Source organism: Taudactylus pleione, unplaced genomic scaffold (genome assembly GCF_031769625.1).
Source record: "Taudactylus pleione unplaced genomic scaffold, aTauple2 ptg000121l, whole genome shotgun sequence".
Classification (NCBI taxonomy): domain Eukaryota; kingdom Metazoa; phylum Chordata; class Amphibia; order Anura; family Myobatrachidae; genus Taudactylus; species Taudactylus pleione.
This window is the reverse complement of record NW_028284523.1, coordinates 13861957-13879495: the sequence shown is the minus strand read 5'-3', so window position 1 is coordinate 13879495 and position 17539 is coordinate 13861957. Positions and strand designations below refer to the sequence as shown.

General features: G+C 42.2%; 1 protein-coding gene across 1 annotated transcript in view; it reads right to left on the bottom strand.

Annotated features, from left to right (window-relative positions):
• Nucleotides 1–5344: 5344 nt before the first annotated feature.
• Nucleotides 5345–17539, bottom strand: part of PCBD1 (pterin-4 alpha-carbinolamine dehydratase 1) — a 50756-nt gene continuing 38561 nt past the window's right edge. Inside the window, exons 2-4 of the mRNA XM_088472227.1 lie at nt 12439–12570; nt 7763–7843; nt 5345–5941 (exon numbers count right to left, since the gene is read on the bottom strand). Of these exons, the coding sequence (XP_088328353.1) occupies nt 5843–5941; nt 7763–7843; nt 12439–12570 (312 nt within the window). The 3' untranslated portion in view covers nt 5345–5842. The remainder of the gene's footprint in view (nt 5942–7762; nt 7844–12438; nt 12571–17539) is intronic.

Here is a 17539-nt window from a genome sequence, read left to right as displayed (position 1 = left end):
TGTATGTATATGTGTGTGTGAAAATAAATATATATATATATGTATATGTTGTTTTTTTGTATATTCTATTTTAAGATGGGGTTTTGTTTTTGGTTCACATATGAGGTATCCTTACCACAGCGCCGTTTTCCTTTTCTTTGGTATATCTGAATTATAGTAAGTATGCAACACTCGGACTGGACCTCACGGTTAATTGAATCGGCATAAATTTTAATTGTTTAAGTTAGTCTCCTCTCTGGGTCATTGGTGATGGGATTTCTGATGAGATATTCTATACCTGTATGGCATCAAAACTATGTTATTGAAAAGGCTGGTTTACCCCTTAAGTCTGTCCTCCTTTGGCCATGTAGTCAAATGTGTCCAGTTTTGTAGCTCTTGAAGAGGGATGAAAAAATAAAAGCTAAGCACAATGTATATAGGTACACTGTTAACTTTGAGGGATGTTTAATGCAGCTGAGAACAATCACTTATGCCTGAAGTCAAAGCTTGGCTGATGTACAGTAGAATTGTGCTAGTTTTCCTTGTAGCTCTCCATATAGCTCTATGGTAGAGCTGTGGATGGACTTGGTTCGCCAGCTGCTGGCAGTTCTTGTCTTTAAGAAATAGAGGGGGGCCATTCGGTATAAGTGGTTGGTGTATTTACAAAAGCTTCTCAGGTGGAGTTGTCTCATCTGACTATTGTTTGGCTTTTACAGTAGATGCTGTTCTCGATAGGTTCTTAGAATTACTGTATTTGCATTGTTTATCTATTTATTCTAATATGGTTTTACAAAGCCGTGCGTTGTGACTATGAAAATAAACATTACTATGACAAAATGCAATAACCTCACATCTTTATGTCAAGGGATAGCTGAAGTATCAGTTTCTTATCTATAGAATATAGAGGGTTTTTTTGTTTTTTTTATCATCTCATGGCAAAAAGATATACAGCCTAAATGAATCTTACAGGACTGCCCCCATTCCCCAGCTAGTAGACTAACAGAGTGCTACAGATGTTCAGTCACCTGCAGTGGACACCTTGCTGTAAACTTGTCCCAGTAGGTGCTGTTAAACCATCATGCTTGGCATCTTCGATACTCCAGTGACGTAGCATGGGTCTGGAGCAACTTGCCTACTTGGGGAATTTAATTTTATATTAAAGGGCATCTCAAGTCTACCAAGCCAAATAGTTGGTTTAGTAATTAATTATTAAAAATTGAATCTACATTTTTATTTTTTTTGGAATGTACTTGGGTTTTGTTTTTGCCCTATAGCCAGTAGTCGTATACAATGCAGGTTATGTTGAAGTAAAGGTTTTTTTTTTTTTTAATGAAGTCAGTTCAGATTTTTTTTTTCAGATGTGCCATTTATTTGTAGTTTTGTCTGTACCACATATTGCTGTACAGTATTCATGTGTTATCTTTTACCTGACAGTTTTTCATGTGGTTATTTGTCCAATATATCATGTATACTGTCACTTAATTCATGCCTAGATTTTGTTTAAATACATTGTAGCAAGTGCCTTGGGTCACTGATAATTTTATTGTAACATGATCATGGAATAAAATTCTTAAATTACTACTTTTGAACAGACTTTTTTTTCCCAGACTCTAAAATAGGGGGAGATGGCCAAAAGGCAGACTAAAAAACATCATAGTCTAGATCAGCAATGGTCACCCAACACCATTTACAGTAGTTGCTATTCTTTAGTTCAGAGATTCCCAAACTCTGTCCTCAAGGCACTCTAAAGCTGGCCACACACTAGACCAGTGTTGGCTAACCTTGACACTCCAGCTGTTGTGGAACTATATATCCCAGCATGCTCTGCCACAGTTTTAGCATACCCTAATAGCAAAGCTGTAGCAGTGCATGCTGGGTTATGTAGTTCCATAACAGCTGGAGTGTCAAGGTTAGCCAACACTGCACTAGACCAACTTACATCCAACCAGCCAACTAGTGGGTTGGTTGGAATGAAAATCTGGTAAGGTATGAAAGCAAATGACAATCAGCAATTTGCTCCCAAAGGCCGGAAAATGGATAAAAACTGTTGTTTGAACAAATTGTTTAGATCAAATATTTAACAAACTTGTCTGACGTCCATTTTCTTCTGTTTTCTGGCATTTAGGAGCAAATTGCTGATCATCATTTACTCCCATACGTTACCAGATTTTCATTCCAACCAATCAACTAGTTGGATGAAAGTTGGTCTAGTGTGTGGCCAGCTTAACAGTCCAGGTTATAACTATAACCATGCTTGACCACAGGTGACTTAATTAGTAACTCCGTCAATTTGATTTAACCACCTGTGCTCAAACATGGATCTCTATATAAAACCTGAGCTATTGGGATGCCCTGAGGACCGCGTTTGGGGACCTCTGCTTCACTTGATTTAAAGAAAAATAGCTTACTATAAATTTTACTTTGAACCCTGCAATTCATAACATTTACATATCAGTTCAGATAATCTCCATAGACAGGGGTGGATTGGGAATTGAAAGTGGCCCTGGAAAAATCAGTGAAAGTGGCCGTCGGTGTGCGCGCCCTCGGCGCGTGCCGAAAAAGTGGGTGTGGCCTCGTGAAAAGGGGTGCAGCCTAATGCGAAATACCATGCCCGCAAGCCACTCCCCCTGTTTCAGTCATAGTCATACTGGGGCCATGCCTAACGCTCCAGGAGCTGATGGGTATGCCCACAGTCCCTCTCTCCAGTGACTAAGAACATCAAGCATGTGAATGAGCATTTTCTTACCTATATGATTTCTCTGCAACGGGGAATCTCTGAAGAAATTGATCCTCCCGGGACAGGCCGTGTCTTGAGTTGGTATATGCTATTCATGCATGAGATCCCATGGTCTGGAAGCCGTCTGTATGTGTCCCAATAAAACCAATGTTATTATCAACAGAGGTTCAACCAGATAATAAATGTGGGTTTCCCATATCAAACAATTTTATATTAATAAAATATATTTGCTCCTTTGGTTCCATTTACATCAGAATATGGTTTCATTAGAATTGTTATCTTACTGAAGATTACTGTGCCCCAATGTTTCCTTCTAATAGTATCAGTGTTCCTACCATCCTATATGTGTGTCTCCAGCACCACCGCCTTGGTGTGTCTCCAACTTATCCCCTCTCGTGTGTTTATTCAATGCTATCACTCTGCGCCTCTCCAGTGACACCCCCAATTCACTCCGGCACCATCCACCCACAGTGCCATCCTCCTGTGTCTCCCGACGCCATCATCCTGCGTCTCCTCAGTGGCATCCTCCTGCCCTAGCACAGAATAGCCCTTCTTTCTCACACACAGATCATCTCCCCTTAGCACAGAATACCCTCCCCAGACAGATCAAACCGCCTCATCTCCACAGACAGATCATCATTTCCCCCGCCCTTAGTATAGCAGACTCCAACTCCCCCAGACAGATCATCTCCCCCACCCCTAAGTTAGCAGACCCCCATCCCCAGACAGATCATCTCCCCAGCCCTTAGTATAGCAGACCCCCCTCCCCCAGACAGATCATCCCCCCCGCCCTTACTATAGCAGACCCGCCTCCCCCAGACAGATCATCCCCCCCGCCCTTACTATAGCAGACCCGCCTCCCCCACAGACAGATCATCATCTCCACCCCTAGTATATCAGACCCCCCCCCCTCCTCCACAGGCTGTGAAATGAAACTTAAACATGACACTTCATAGCCTGGGGAGGGGAGAGTGGAGAGGATGTGATCAGGCTGACAGACTGCTCTGACCGGCCCCCCCATCCCCGCCGCAACTTACCCTCACCGCAGCCACGCTGTCACCCGCGCCACTTCCTCACTCCTCCTTGTTGACGCCGACTATACGCTGGCCTCTCTTCTCACGAGAGAGGCTCAGACGCGCGGCCAGGCAGTACTGATAGGAGCCGGCTTAGTCAGAGCCGGATTTAGATCTAATGGGGCCCTAGGCAAGATACCGGTTTGGGGCCCCCTCTCTCAAACAATCCTGTGCATGTATTGCAATAGGTGTTGCTGGGTCAAGATAAACAAATCATATATAGAGGAGTCATAATTATATATATATATATATATATACTGTAATTTGATGTGTATCTTGCTCCAGTGACACCTACTGCAATATATGCACAGTTATTATAGCGTTACTAGATCCCAATATTATATATATATATATATATATATATATATATATATATATATATATTCCTGTAATACAAAAAAATATATATATACATATACCCATACATATGTATGAAAGGAGTGTGTATGTATGTGTGTGTATATATATATATATTTATATAAGATGTGAGTGTGTATATATAAATATGATAGGTGAGAGAGGAGGAAAGGGGGACAAACAGGGAGACAAGAGAAGGTGGGAAAACAGAAAGTAGAATAAACACCTACACAACAGTAAGTGACATTATATATATATATATATATATATATATTTATATTTATATATATATAAAAAATGTAAAAAAAATATATAAACAGGTAGAGAGAGCATTGTTATATAACAGTAAGATATTTTTTGGTTGCAGCAATGTAGGTGTGGAGTGTGGGCTGACATCAGGGGACTGTCTGCTGCTGATAGGCGGCGGCCGCGGAGGGCTTGGAACTTAAGGCTGGCACTGCAGAATGGCTGCTAGGGTGGGTTGCAGCGGGGCTAGCTGGATGATAGATCAGCTGGGACTGGGAGGGACAGGGCGGAGGGTCCCCACCGGTGAGTTACTTACTCTGTCTGCAGTCACAGTGTGCCACTGCCGCGCGCAGGCTGGAGGCCACATACACAAGACAGTCTTCGTCTCTCTCTCCGAGAGAGCACCACCAACAGCCGCACGGGACTCTCTGGGATTGGAGGCGGGACTGCGTGATGTCATGACGTCACGCGGTACTCGCGCAGTGCCCCCCCCGGGAGCACTGTGAAGTTGTGAACGGCTGGGTGACTACTTCAGGGAAAGGATGCCTAGCGGGAAATCCTGCCCTGGGCTGAGTGACGCGAATCGGGGGGCGGGGCCTCAAATAACAAGCAGCCCCACAACCAATCGGCCCACCGGGATTTTCCCCGCAAAATGTAATGCCCAATCCGCCCCTGTCCATAGACACAGTACAGGTGTCATGCTTGGCTGCATAATTGTGGTACCAGCTTTGGTCCGGTAACCACAGCTATCCAATCAGGTGCTAGAAAAAGTAAATATCACCTATCAGTTTTCCTGGCATTAGTGCTTATATATTCTACAGTGTTTTCCCCCCCTGTGACTAGGTTTTAACTCTCCATCATTTAAGATTAGAAGAAACTGGGCAAATACACTGATGAAACAAAAGTTACAAGTCATCCTATAAATAAGAAAGTTGCACAATTTACACATAGCTGAAAATATAAAAGCCATTTATTGGGAATAAAATTGAATCCACTTTGGCTAAAGATAATATGTATAATTTAGTCCCTATAAATTGTCCAATAATACTGTTCGGCTGCTGTAAGTATTGTATAAAACACTTTTAATCCAGGTATTGACCTCTTAGGACAATAAAACACACAATGTTTGACTAGATAGATCTGTACATTCTTTTGTCAAATTCTTTGTTTCTAAGCTGAACTCACAGCAAAGGTTTTGTAAATGAACATACAGAACACCTAGTGCTCCTTATCACTGTAGGGTAGTTACATGTTAGGCTCTGGAACCGCATCATAGGGAATTTCACAACAGCTAGAATATTACTTTGTTTTACAATATATACATTACACATGTTGCAACTGAAAACACAGGAAATTAATGGGTATTCTTATCATTCACATCACTAATGAAACAGGCAATGTTAAGCATTCTTTGGATACATGATTGTATTGCCAATGCTGCCATCTTATGTTAAGATAGCGTGGATGCGACTTGTTCTATAAAGCTTGCCAGGTTGATGTCCCTCTCAGACAGGCCACCACATTCATGAGTGCTTAAAGTGATATGAACCTTCAAAACAAAGAACATTAAATTGATTATTCCTTTAAGTATGAAAATGAGGTCCTTACCCAGTATTTTCAAACAAACAAAAGGCTGAGAGACTTGAATCTTCTGTTCCCAGTAAAAGTGCTCATTATTTTGAATGTGCAAAATAGGGTGTGAATGTTTGTGCCCCTGGCAACAATTTTGGGCATGTCCCTGTTTCAGATGCCATACATTTCTCTGCCCGTGCTGGGTTATCAAACGCTAACTATACTACAGTAAAAAAAAAAAAATTGTATAAAGAAAATCTATACTATAGGAACAACATTAACTATATACAGAAATCCAAGGCCAGACTTCATTATTATCAGCAGCATCAATATTAAAGTTATATAACCCCATAGCAATCCTACTCTCCTGCAGTTGCATAAAGCTGCATACACACACAATGATTTTGTTACCAACGATTTTATGAACGATTTTCTGTCAGATTTTTTAAAGTATAATGAACAATTTTTTTGAACTACAAGCTATTTTTTGCATATTCCCTTAATGAAAATCGTTGCGTTGAGAAGTCTGACTGAACTACAAACGTGAATGCGCATGAACGATTATCGTTCATCGTTTGAAAAAATCATTCACTTTGAGTCAAACGATTATCGTTCAAAAAATCGTGTGTGTGTTTGCACCTTTATTTCTAGTTCTTTATAACACAATTCTGTGGGAACACTGCCAAGATGTGTTTATAGAAAACTGCATTGCTCAATTGGCTGTTATCTGCAATATTTAATCCTTCCACTAGTCATGAGAAACTGGGGAATATTGGCCCTCATTCAGACCCACTCGTGAGCAGCTGTCCGCTCGCAAGTGGGTCGATAGTCTGCACTGCGCATGCGCACGACGGAGGGAGCTCCGTCGTGCGCATGCGTGAGACGCGCCGAGCGAAGGACTTTCCTTCGCTCGGAGTGTCTCATCAAAGGGGGCGTGCTGTCGATGTTGACTGACAGCACGCCCCCTTTGGTGGGCGTGCCGGGGGCGTGCCTGTCAGACGGTTCCCAAGGGAACGCCTACCGTCTGAAGCCGGCCCCACTGACATAACTAGTGATGTCAGTGGGAGTGATTTTGGCTCTGATAGAGCCAAAATCACTCCTGGTCTTGCGGTTGAAAACCTCAACCGCAGGCTGTTGCTCGCAGTGGCGATGGTCAAGACCATCGCGACCATCATCCTGCACGCTCGTATATGCTGTGGGTGGTGACCCACAGCTATACGAGCATCCAGGAGGACGCTCCATATTATTGGAGGTGGGCCCTGATTCAGAGCGAGCGCTCTGGTCAGAGCGTCCGGCTCTGAATCAGGGCCATTGTCCTTTTAATAATATAATTTTAAGGGTAAATGTGTGTAGACAAGTGTTAACAGCAATTTAAATTACTGTTAGAAATGCAACATTATAGTTCATTATCTCCCAGTCTGGCAAACAAAAGGTGCATTTCACACCACAATTTACCAGCATCACTAATCTGTAGGAACCCTGCTCTTTACAATGTCCCTTGCAGTTTGGTCTCTTGCTTGCTTCTATAATGCCTGATGTTCTGTCCACTTTAACAATCACACAAAAAGGCTAATTATAAATCTCAATGCCTCCCACAGCACTTAAAATATTATGTTCTACTGAAATCATTCAGATGATCCGATTGGCTATAGGTTGTTTTGTCTGCTTATAAAAGGTGCATACATACAAACTAAAATTGAAGCTTGCCATCCAAAAGAATTGCTGTCCACCTTTAAAATAAAAAAAGTTTTTGCTTTAATACTAACAAAAATAAACTTTTAAAAATTAAGTATTTTACCTTGTTGTAGACATTAAACCATTCAGGGTGGTGGTCCAGTTTTTCAGCCTGTAATGCTACTCTGGTCATAAATCCAAAGGCCTATAATGAGATGCAGAATACTAATTGCTTAGTTGACAATTTAGACATTAATGGTGATATCAGGTTTTCTATCAAGTTCCACAGCAGTTATATGTTAGTGCATTACTTGTATACAGTGCCTTGAAAAAGTATTCACCCCCTCCCCTTTGGCTTTTTACCTTTATTACATTACAACCTGTAATTATTATTATTTTATCTGAATGTTATGTGATGGATCTGCACAAAATAGTCTAATTTTAATTTGGTGAAGTGAAATGAGATATATAAAAATCTTTATAAATAAAATTCTGAAAATTGGCATGTGCATATGTAATCACCCCTTTTGCTGTGAAGCCCCTCAAAAGTTCTGGCGCAACCAATTACCTTCAGAAGTCACAATTAGTGAAATGAAGTCCACCTGTGTGAAATCTAAGTGTCACATGATCTGTCAGTATAAACACTTTTTCTGAAAGGCCCCAGAGGCTGCAACACCACTAGGCAAGAGGCATCGCACAATGAAGACCAAGGAGCTCTCCAAACGAGTCAGGGACAAAAGTTGTTGAAGTACAATTCTGGGTTGGGTTATTAAAAAAAAAAAAAAAAAAAATCCAAATCTTTGATTTGATGGTGCTCTGGGGGATCATCAATCATCATCAAATGGAAAGAACATGCTACCACAACATACATGCCAAGAGAGGGCTACCCGCCAAAACTCAGACCGGGCAAGGAGGGCATTAATCAGAGGCAGCGCAGAGACCAAAAGGTCTCCCTGAAGGAGCTGCAGAGTTCCACAGCAGAGACTGGTGTATCTGTGCATGTGACCACAATAAGCCATACACTCCATAGAGCTGGGCTTTATGGAAGAGTGGCCAGAAAAAAGCCATTACTTATTTTTATCACTAAGACACGATTTGATTTTGCCAAAAAGGCATGAGGGCGACTCCCCAAATGTATGGAAAAAGTTGCTCTGGTCAGATGAGACTAAAATTTAACTTTTCAGCCACCAAGGAAAACGCTATGTCTGGCGCAAACCCCCATCAACCCAAGAACACCATTCCCACAGTGAAACATGGTGGTGGCAGCATCATCATCATGCTGTGGGGATTTTTTTCAGCAGCAGGGATTGGGAAACTGATTCAAGTCGAGGGAAAGATGGATGGTGCTAATTACAGGGATATTCTTGAGCAAAACCTGTTTCAGTCTGCCTGTGATTTGAGACTGGGACACCTTCCAGCAGACAATGACCTGAAGCATACTGCTAAAGCAAAACTCGAGTGGTTTAAGGGAAACCTTTAATTGTGTTGGAATGGCCTAGTGCAGAGGTTCGAAAGTCCGCCATTACAGTCCACGTTTTAGGGATATCCATGCTTGAGCACAGGTGACTTAATTATAACCTCAATCCATTTGATTTAACCATCTGGACTCAAGTTTGGATATCCCTAAAAGGTGGACTGTAATGGCAGACTTTGGGAACCTCTGGCCTAGTCAAAGCCCAGACCTCAATCCAATTGAGAATCTGTGGTCAGACTTGAAGATTGCTGTTCACAAGCGGAAACCATCCAACATGAAGGAGCTGGAGCAGGTTTGCCTTGCGGAATGGGCAAAAATCCCAAGGGCAAGATGTGGCAAGCTCATAGAGACTTATCCAAAGGGACTTGCAGCTGTAATTGCCAAAAAAGGTGGCTCGACAAAGTACTGACTTTAGGGGGGGTGAATAGTTATGCACGCTGAAGTTTTCTGTTATGTTGTCATAAATGTTGTTTGATTCATAATATAAAAAAAACAACTACACAGTTGTAGGTATGTTCTGTGAATGAAATGATGCACACCTTCAAACAATCCATTTTAATTCAAGGTTGTGAGGCAACAAAACATGAAAAAATGCAAAGGGGGTGAATACTTTTGCAAGGCACTGTATTGACAACAAACAGATAGACAGTATATGGTGGAATAATAATGCCACAAATACAATAGCTCCAGACTCACTTATTTTAAGTCATAGCCCCATAGAGCTGTGTACAAAAATCAAGTCTAGGGTGAGAGACGGACCACAAGGAGGGAGTTCTGCCGTTTATATGCTGTTACAACTTGCAATGGTAATTGTATTGAGCCCTTTGTGAGAAATGGCTTTGCAACATGAAATGGAAATGGGGCCTATGTCACATTTCCAAGCATGTTTGTCTATCCCCAGAGTCTTATAATGACCATATTAAGGTAGGTTATATCTAGCATCAATGTTGGGAAACCGATCCCTATAACGTAGATTGTGCCCCACCTTCCAAATCAGTCTATTTCTGAACTACTGTTGGTTCTACTTGTGGATATAGAACATATTTTAAGGTAATGGTTGCAGTTCCTCTATAAGAAGGGCCGGCTCAAAGACTGTCCCAGCAGCCCCCTGGATCTGCCTGTGTGGTCACATCATTCATTAACAAAGCAATGGCCCTCACGTAGACATGTCAGACCTGAAGGAGCAATGCTTTGTAAGTCAAGTGCATTTTGTCCGACCAGTGTAATCCCCTGCTGTTGCCTGATAATACTGCCACCTATTTTAGGACAGGTGAGAGCAGATCTCAAACTGCAGGGGTAGAGGTGCCATGCAACTAATGACACGGTCAGTGCACTGAAGAACGGGAAGGAACGTGAGAGGGAGAAGGTGCTAAGAGAAAGAGCAGAAGATTAAACCATGGGACAAGTCCTATTGTGAGTACATCAAAGCTGGTGACCTACCAGGGATTAAAGAGACCTGAGTGGGTTGGGTGTGTGGGGGCAATAGTGAAGATGGAGAGCATAGAGATTTTTTTTTTTTTAGAAATTATATAGGAGGACAAATAAATAAAAGTGACGATTATTAGAAACCTTGACAAATCCTGTCTTACTGGCAAAGGAACTTAATAAGCATGTAAACAAAAAAAGAACAAGGGACTACTGGGTGGGGGTAGATGGTGTAATAGACATGGGTGCAGGGCGCACACCCACAGTCTTGCACTTGCCTGTCCGTAGTCTCCAGAGTGCAGCTCTGTGGTGCTGGGACAGCACTGCAATAACCACTGGGAAAATGGCGGCTGCCATTTTCCTGGTGACTCATGCATGCATAGTACTGCCCCCCGGGAAAATGGTACTGAGCCAGAATCTACTACACTGCGGCACTGCCAGAGAGAGGTGGGGGACCGCACTGAGTCTGCACACAGGCCTCTTCTCTAAAAATGCCTCTCCTAATAGGGACAGGTTAACAAACAAAAGTGTGTGTACTGCTCTAAACACTCTTTTGGAGTACACACTGGAGGGGGGGCAACTCAGGTAAAATAGAGCCAGTTTGTACAGGGGCCTCCAAATTGCCTCTTTTTCCTGCCAGTACAGGTACGGGCTGTCTGACATGCCTACCTGGATGCTGTCACCGATGTAATCCTCCACCATTCTGTCAGTGTTGATGCACGTGTGGCTACAGCGCACACAAGTCACAAACTCAGGAAAAAAAAATATTTTTTTATTTTTTGGAGCACTTTGGGGTTACACCACCCTTCAACAGATGAGCCAGCTGGCCCTTGATTTATGACACAGACGCACGTTTGGCGCTGCTCCTTTGTTGATGCACGTGCGGCTACTGCGCATACATTTCACACAAAGAAAAAAAAGAATTGTTTATTTTTTGTGGAGTGCACTTTGGGGGTTACACCACCCTTTAACAGACTTATGGGACACAGGCGCACGCTTGGCGCTGCTCCTTTGTTGATGGACATGCTGCTACAGCGCACACAATTCACTAACACAGAAAAGTTTTTATTTTGTTTGGAGTGCACTTTGGGGGTTGCAGCACCCTTTAACAGACGAGCCAGTCGGCCCTTGATTTATGACAGGCGCACGCTGATGCACGTGCGGCTACTGCGCACTCAATTCACAAAGACAGAAAATATTTTATTATATTTTTTTGGCGTGCACTATGGGGTTTTTTTTGCACTTGGGGGGAGCACCCCTGATGGACAGATCACCCCCTGGACAACACTACAGCACCCCTTTAGGACTGCAGCCTTTATGGGACACTGCACAACACAGCCCAGCCAGCCCCTATAGACTTTGGAGTGGATACAGCCCCTATGAACAGCAGCAGCACAGCACTACACAGCCCAGCCAGCCCCAACTCCCACCCTCCCTCTTCACTGTCCACAGCAGAGTGAGAAAATGGAGCCGACACGGGTACCTTTTATAGAATCCAAAACCCACGAGATCCTACAGCGGGATGATGACGTTTTGCCTCGATTTCAGATCCGAGTCAGGCGGGAAAACTGGAGCCTGACTCGGATCGGGAGGGCTCTGATTTCAGAAATCCGAACCCGCTCACCCCTAATTTTTAGTACAGTTGGGTGAAGGTAAATTTCTTATTACCAATAGTAGTGTTAAGGTATTCAAATTATCGTGTCTAAAACCCGATAATTACCAAATATGCACCATGCTACAAATGATGCAGCTTCGGAGGCGTGGAAGGGTAGTTGCAGAAATGCCTCCGGGTGGGGAATTTCTTGCACAGGGTGCAAGTCGACCTGAAGCCGACCCGGTCTATAGGTCTGTGCCAGTTAGACAAATGTAATTACAATTGCAACATATTTCTTTTTACTTACCCTATTGAAGTCCTTGAAATGGAATTCCTTGCAAATAGCATCTCTACCATCTAGTTCATTCCATCCAACTGCCCTCAGGTTAGGCAGGAGCTGCTCCCGTTCTTCTCCACTAAGTCTATGAGCCTTTCCTGCCTTCAACAAAATAAATGAACATGTAAGTGAAATGCTTAATGGCTGGGTTCAAGCACTCCGCATTGTCTCTTACTTTACCACTTATAATTGAGATTTCATGTAGGAAGGGGTGAGGTGGTAACGGAAAACATTTTGCTGGAAAGGTATAGGCTTTACACCAGGCATTTCAAACTCAAAATACCAACCGGGCCGAATATTCAAGGTCTAAGAGTGTGTGGGCCACAAGAAAAAAAAAAAAAGGGGGTCTTATTTTGAAAGGTTTGTTATTAATAAAAACCAATGCAGTGCCCCATATGCTGTGCCCCCTGAAGATTTGTCCCTTATGCATTGCCCCCTCTCAGTGTAGAACAGGCTCCACTCCCCTGTGCAGTGCTTACCTCTCTTCACACTGGCCACTGCAACAGTCCATGCTGATTGGACCTAACTAGATCCAGACGATGCAGGCTCCTCTCATAGCCGGTGACGTCATGACATCACACGCGCACAGCATCACTGGCCTCTGAAGCGATCAGAGGCTTCTTTAGTCTTTGATCGCTTCAGATACCAGTGTTCCCACTTTTAAATACAGCGAACACTGAGCTCCAATCTCGGCAGGGTCTGGGCCGTCTAATATATGTATTTGGGCCCACACTGTCTGGCCGCATAAAATGTATATTTGGGCCACATGTTTGACATCAACCATTACAAAAGGCAATGTTAACTAATTATAGCATGCTAAAGTTTGGAGCATTTAGATCTACAAAGAAGCACATTAAGGTTGTGCATCTTTATGTTAAAATAAAGTTTTTTTTTTTTAAATATATACACATTAAGAAACACAAGGGCAATTTACTAGCTAACTGCAATAGTGCATAAATTCACCACAACCAAGCAGCAATTACCTGTGATTGTCATAGGACAAGTTCTGCTATTGCAGGCATTTATATGCAGTTACAACTTGCAATGGTAATTGTATTGAGACCTTTGTGTAAAATGGCTTTGCAACATGAAGGGACATGATATGCCATTGTGTAAGGTAACATTTCCCTGAATATTCATGTTCTTATCCAAGAGTAAATGAATTTGCAGCTTGGGGCCGCATAACCTCATTGGGTTCAAACATTTGCACCAGCTGACGTGAGGAGTTGGGCAAGTGAGCAGAGTTTCTTGTACATGAGCCATAGAAGTTGCTGAACTTTTCCCATCAACATGTAAAAATTAGATTGTTTTCTGCACAATGGACCTGATTCAGAGCTGGATGCATAGGCGATTACGCACGCAGATCGAGCGATTGTTTGCCATTGCGTATAAGCCACACTGCGCTTTTGCAGTAATTGCCTGCGACTCTGGACGCACAGAGGAATCCATCGCAGAGTGAGTGACAGGTTGTTGGCATTTGGCGGTGGTCTGAAAAACGTAGGCGTATCTGTCCGTTAGAATAGTTTCATGGACGTGCATAAATTAGCTGCTGCGTTTGCATACGCAGCTCTGCATTTCACAAGGTAGAGACCTGCTGCAAGCGCAAGATGGCTGCGTTGATGTTACAGATAGATATTCACGCAGGTAAGCACCATCTTATACTTACGAGAAGGCAGCAGTGGGCGTCCTTATGCTTGGATAAGCTTTGCATATATTCGCAGCTGCGATCGCATTAGAATGCATCGCGGAATCAGGCCCAATATTATTAAATGAAAAGGCACATGGAGAAGGACGTTACCAACTTTCCATTAAGGAACACAGCCATATTCTCCGCAAAGGGAATTGAATCTTATGGTGCGACTGCTGTTTTAGGATTCATAAATGATCTTTAATAAAAACATATAATTGGTTGCTATAGGTTATGTAAATGCAAACAGTTGTGCAGGTTGTAAGCAAGTAGTCTAAAACTATGACAGTCATTGTGTGAATTATGTAAGATAACTAACAAAAGTCATGCAATGTGTGCAAGCAAATATACTTTCATATGATAAGAGTCTCTCTCACTTTAAACTATGAGAACATAGAAATGTATTGCAGATGGTCTCTCTAATCTGCTAAGTCTCTGTATGTAACATTCTGTGTTGCAGAACTGGTTTAGCATATGTGCTCTGTTTACAAGGATCCATGTGATAGCAGTTCCTGCACTGATCAGATAAACTATATCAACAGAATAAAATCTAGTAAAAATGTATCGCTAAAATAATGTCAGGAAAAAAAAAACAAAAACACATATTGGGTACATTTTCTATTAACTTCTGCCCATTACATCATGCTTGATGCAGGTGTAAATTTCCTCTAGTGTGCCAATTCACAAAAATGGTGTGAAATCTTCAATATAGACTATACAAGACTGTGCGGTGGTCCTCATTCCACATAATGTTTGTGTAAGCTTGGCAAGACGCAAAAGGTTACATATAGTGCATTGCTCATTTCATGGTGAGACTCAATGAAAGTGACAGTTTCTGTATCTTAGCAACTAGATGAAAAATATGGATACTGCTCCATCATTGTTATAAAGGCTGAATGCAGTAACAAGAAGGAATTATTAGAGGGCAAAAAGCACAATTACAGAATTAATTTAAAAGACAAACAAAGAGATTGTATTGGAAGTCAGGCAGTTATAGTGCATGAAATGATTTTATTGTTTTACATTTATTGCTAGTCTAATTACATAAAATGTGTTATGGATTTTTCAACAGGAACAATGTGGTGTTGACAAAACCGCAATCGCCAATCTATTCTTAGCCACAAGAGAGCCATTTTAAAAAGTATCAGTCATGCAGTTTTTAAAAAAAAGGTGAAAACATGAGTGGCTTAAGCTGCATACGCACACGATTTTTTGAACGATTATCGTTTAACAATAATCGTTTGAAAAAATCGTTCACTTTCTGAGTCAAACGATGAACGATAATTGTTCATGCACGTTCACATTTGTAGTTTAGTCAGATTTGTCAACTCAACGATTTTCATTAAGGGAATATGCAAAAATCGCTTGTAGTTCAAAAAAAATCATTCATTACACTTTAAAAAATCTGACAGATAATCTGACAGAAAATCGTTCATAAAATCGTTGTGTGTGTATGCAGCTTAAGACTTACATGTACTATTATTACACACACTGTTTAATAACTCAGAACTAAAATTGTGCACTTTGGAATAAGGATCATTGATCCTTTGAATATAGCTTAGAACACCAGCTATAAACAGCTTTATATATTTCATTCATAACCGATATCGCATTCCAACCTACAGTAGGTTTACGTCATATCCATGGTCCACAATCCACAGGACATCTGCACGTGTATCCTCATATACTATTGCTGCAGTCACATTGAACAGCCCTTCTCAGCGCGCTAGTTTCTGTGCAAGTTAGCTTGCGCTGAGCGTTTTTTTTTCGCCCAAAAGTATCTTATGTGCTTTGTATACAGACTCAGATGCACACCAAGTGTCACATATCAAATTAATCAATGCAGTCTCGTGAAGCAGTTTATCGTATCTAATTGCAACTAAGACACATTTTCTGGTGATAAAGATGCTCAAGTCGTACAAGACCTGGCGACTTGCTCGTGTGTGCCAGGCATCACATGCTGAATGGAGTATTGAGGCTAGGTGTACGAGGACACATCTGTACACTTAATTGAGCTTGTAACTAAAGGCATCTCAGGAAAACAATCTATGCGTGATCAGTGGAGCGTGTATGTGGCCTATTTAACATCTCCTTAAGCAACTACAATACATGTATTAATAGTTATTAAAATAGTGCATGATTATTATGCAGACATTTTACAGAGATTATTTCAGTTATTCACATCAATCTCTGCCCCAGTGGCGCTTACAATCAATATTCTCTATCACATGGACACAAACGAGATGTGCAGTTCGGTTTAACGCGGATATGTTCAGATCTCAAAAACGGCATCATATTGGCTATTCGGCTATCACGTGCTTTGCCAATAGCCGATAAGTGAAATCCAAACTTGTGATAATTTGGTGATAAGAACTGAATAAAACTGAACCTGCACATCTGTAATACAAACTAGAGTTAATATTTTTTCGTCAGAAGCCAGTTAACCTACCACCATGTTTTTTTGGAGTGTGAGAGGAAATGCACGCAATCAGAGAAGAACATACAAACTCCACACAGTGACTTGGTCAGGAGTTGAACTCCTGACCTCAGGCCTGGAGGTAGTAGAACTAGGCAATAAATCTGCTTTGGCTCTACATTTTCAATAAATGTTTTATTCATTCAAAGTTCTCAGGTTGTCGAGCCCTGGAGAGCAGCAACAGGGGCAGGGTTGAGTGGCTTTGTAATATCTGGGAAATACAGAAATATATTGCTGCTGCTGTGCCATTATGTATTTTCTATACATTACAGTCTGCAAAGTGACAGTAGCAAATTGGTTCATACTTTATCTATGTCCACTTTCGCTCTCTCTCCAAGGCTTAGTACATGCTATGCTTCTGGGAGATTGTCCTTTGAACAGAGGAGTCAAAACCATGCCCGACGGTGTACTCCTGTGCCGGGCCCGAGCTTGAGGACCCAAAAAGCATATGCCTCGTGTCCGCGGCTAATAGTAAATATGCATTTTACTGCCACGCTGGCCGCCCATCTGGCACATGTAAAAGAAAACTTACTGTCCTCCCACCAAATGTAACTCCGGTGGCCCAGTCAATGGAACTGAATGTGGCCATGGCACTGGCAAATATTGCAACATGACGTTGCGCCGGCCCTGCTCCCTGGCATGCGCGGCTGCGCCAGCCATCCTCCCTGTATACCTGGCCTGCCGCTGCAACATCTATCTACTGACGAGCAGCTCAGCAGGGAGACCAGGAAATATGCCATGTGTAGTCACAGAGCTGCAACATCTATCCATATTTCCTGGCATATTTTCTATATTGAGTATATAGCTTGGCTGGTGAATTCTTAATACTTCCTGTTTGGGTTAACTGGTTTGGGGTGGAGCCATGCAGTAATTGGCATTGCTATTTAGGTCGGCTCAAGGTGAGTGTG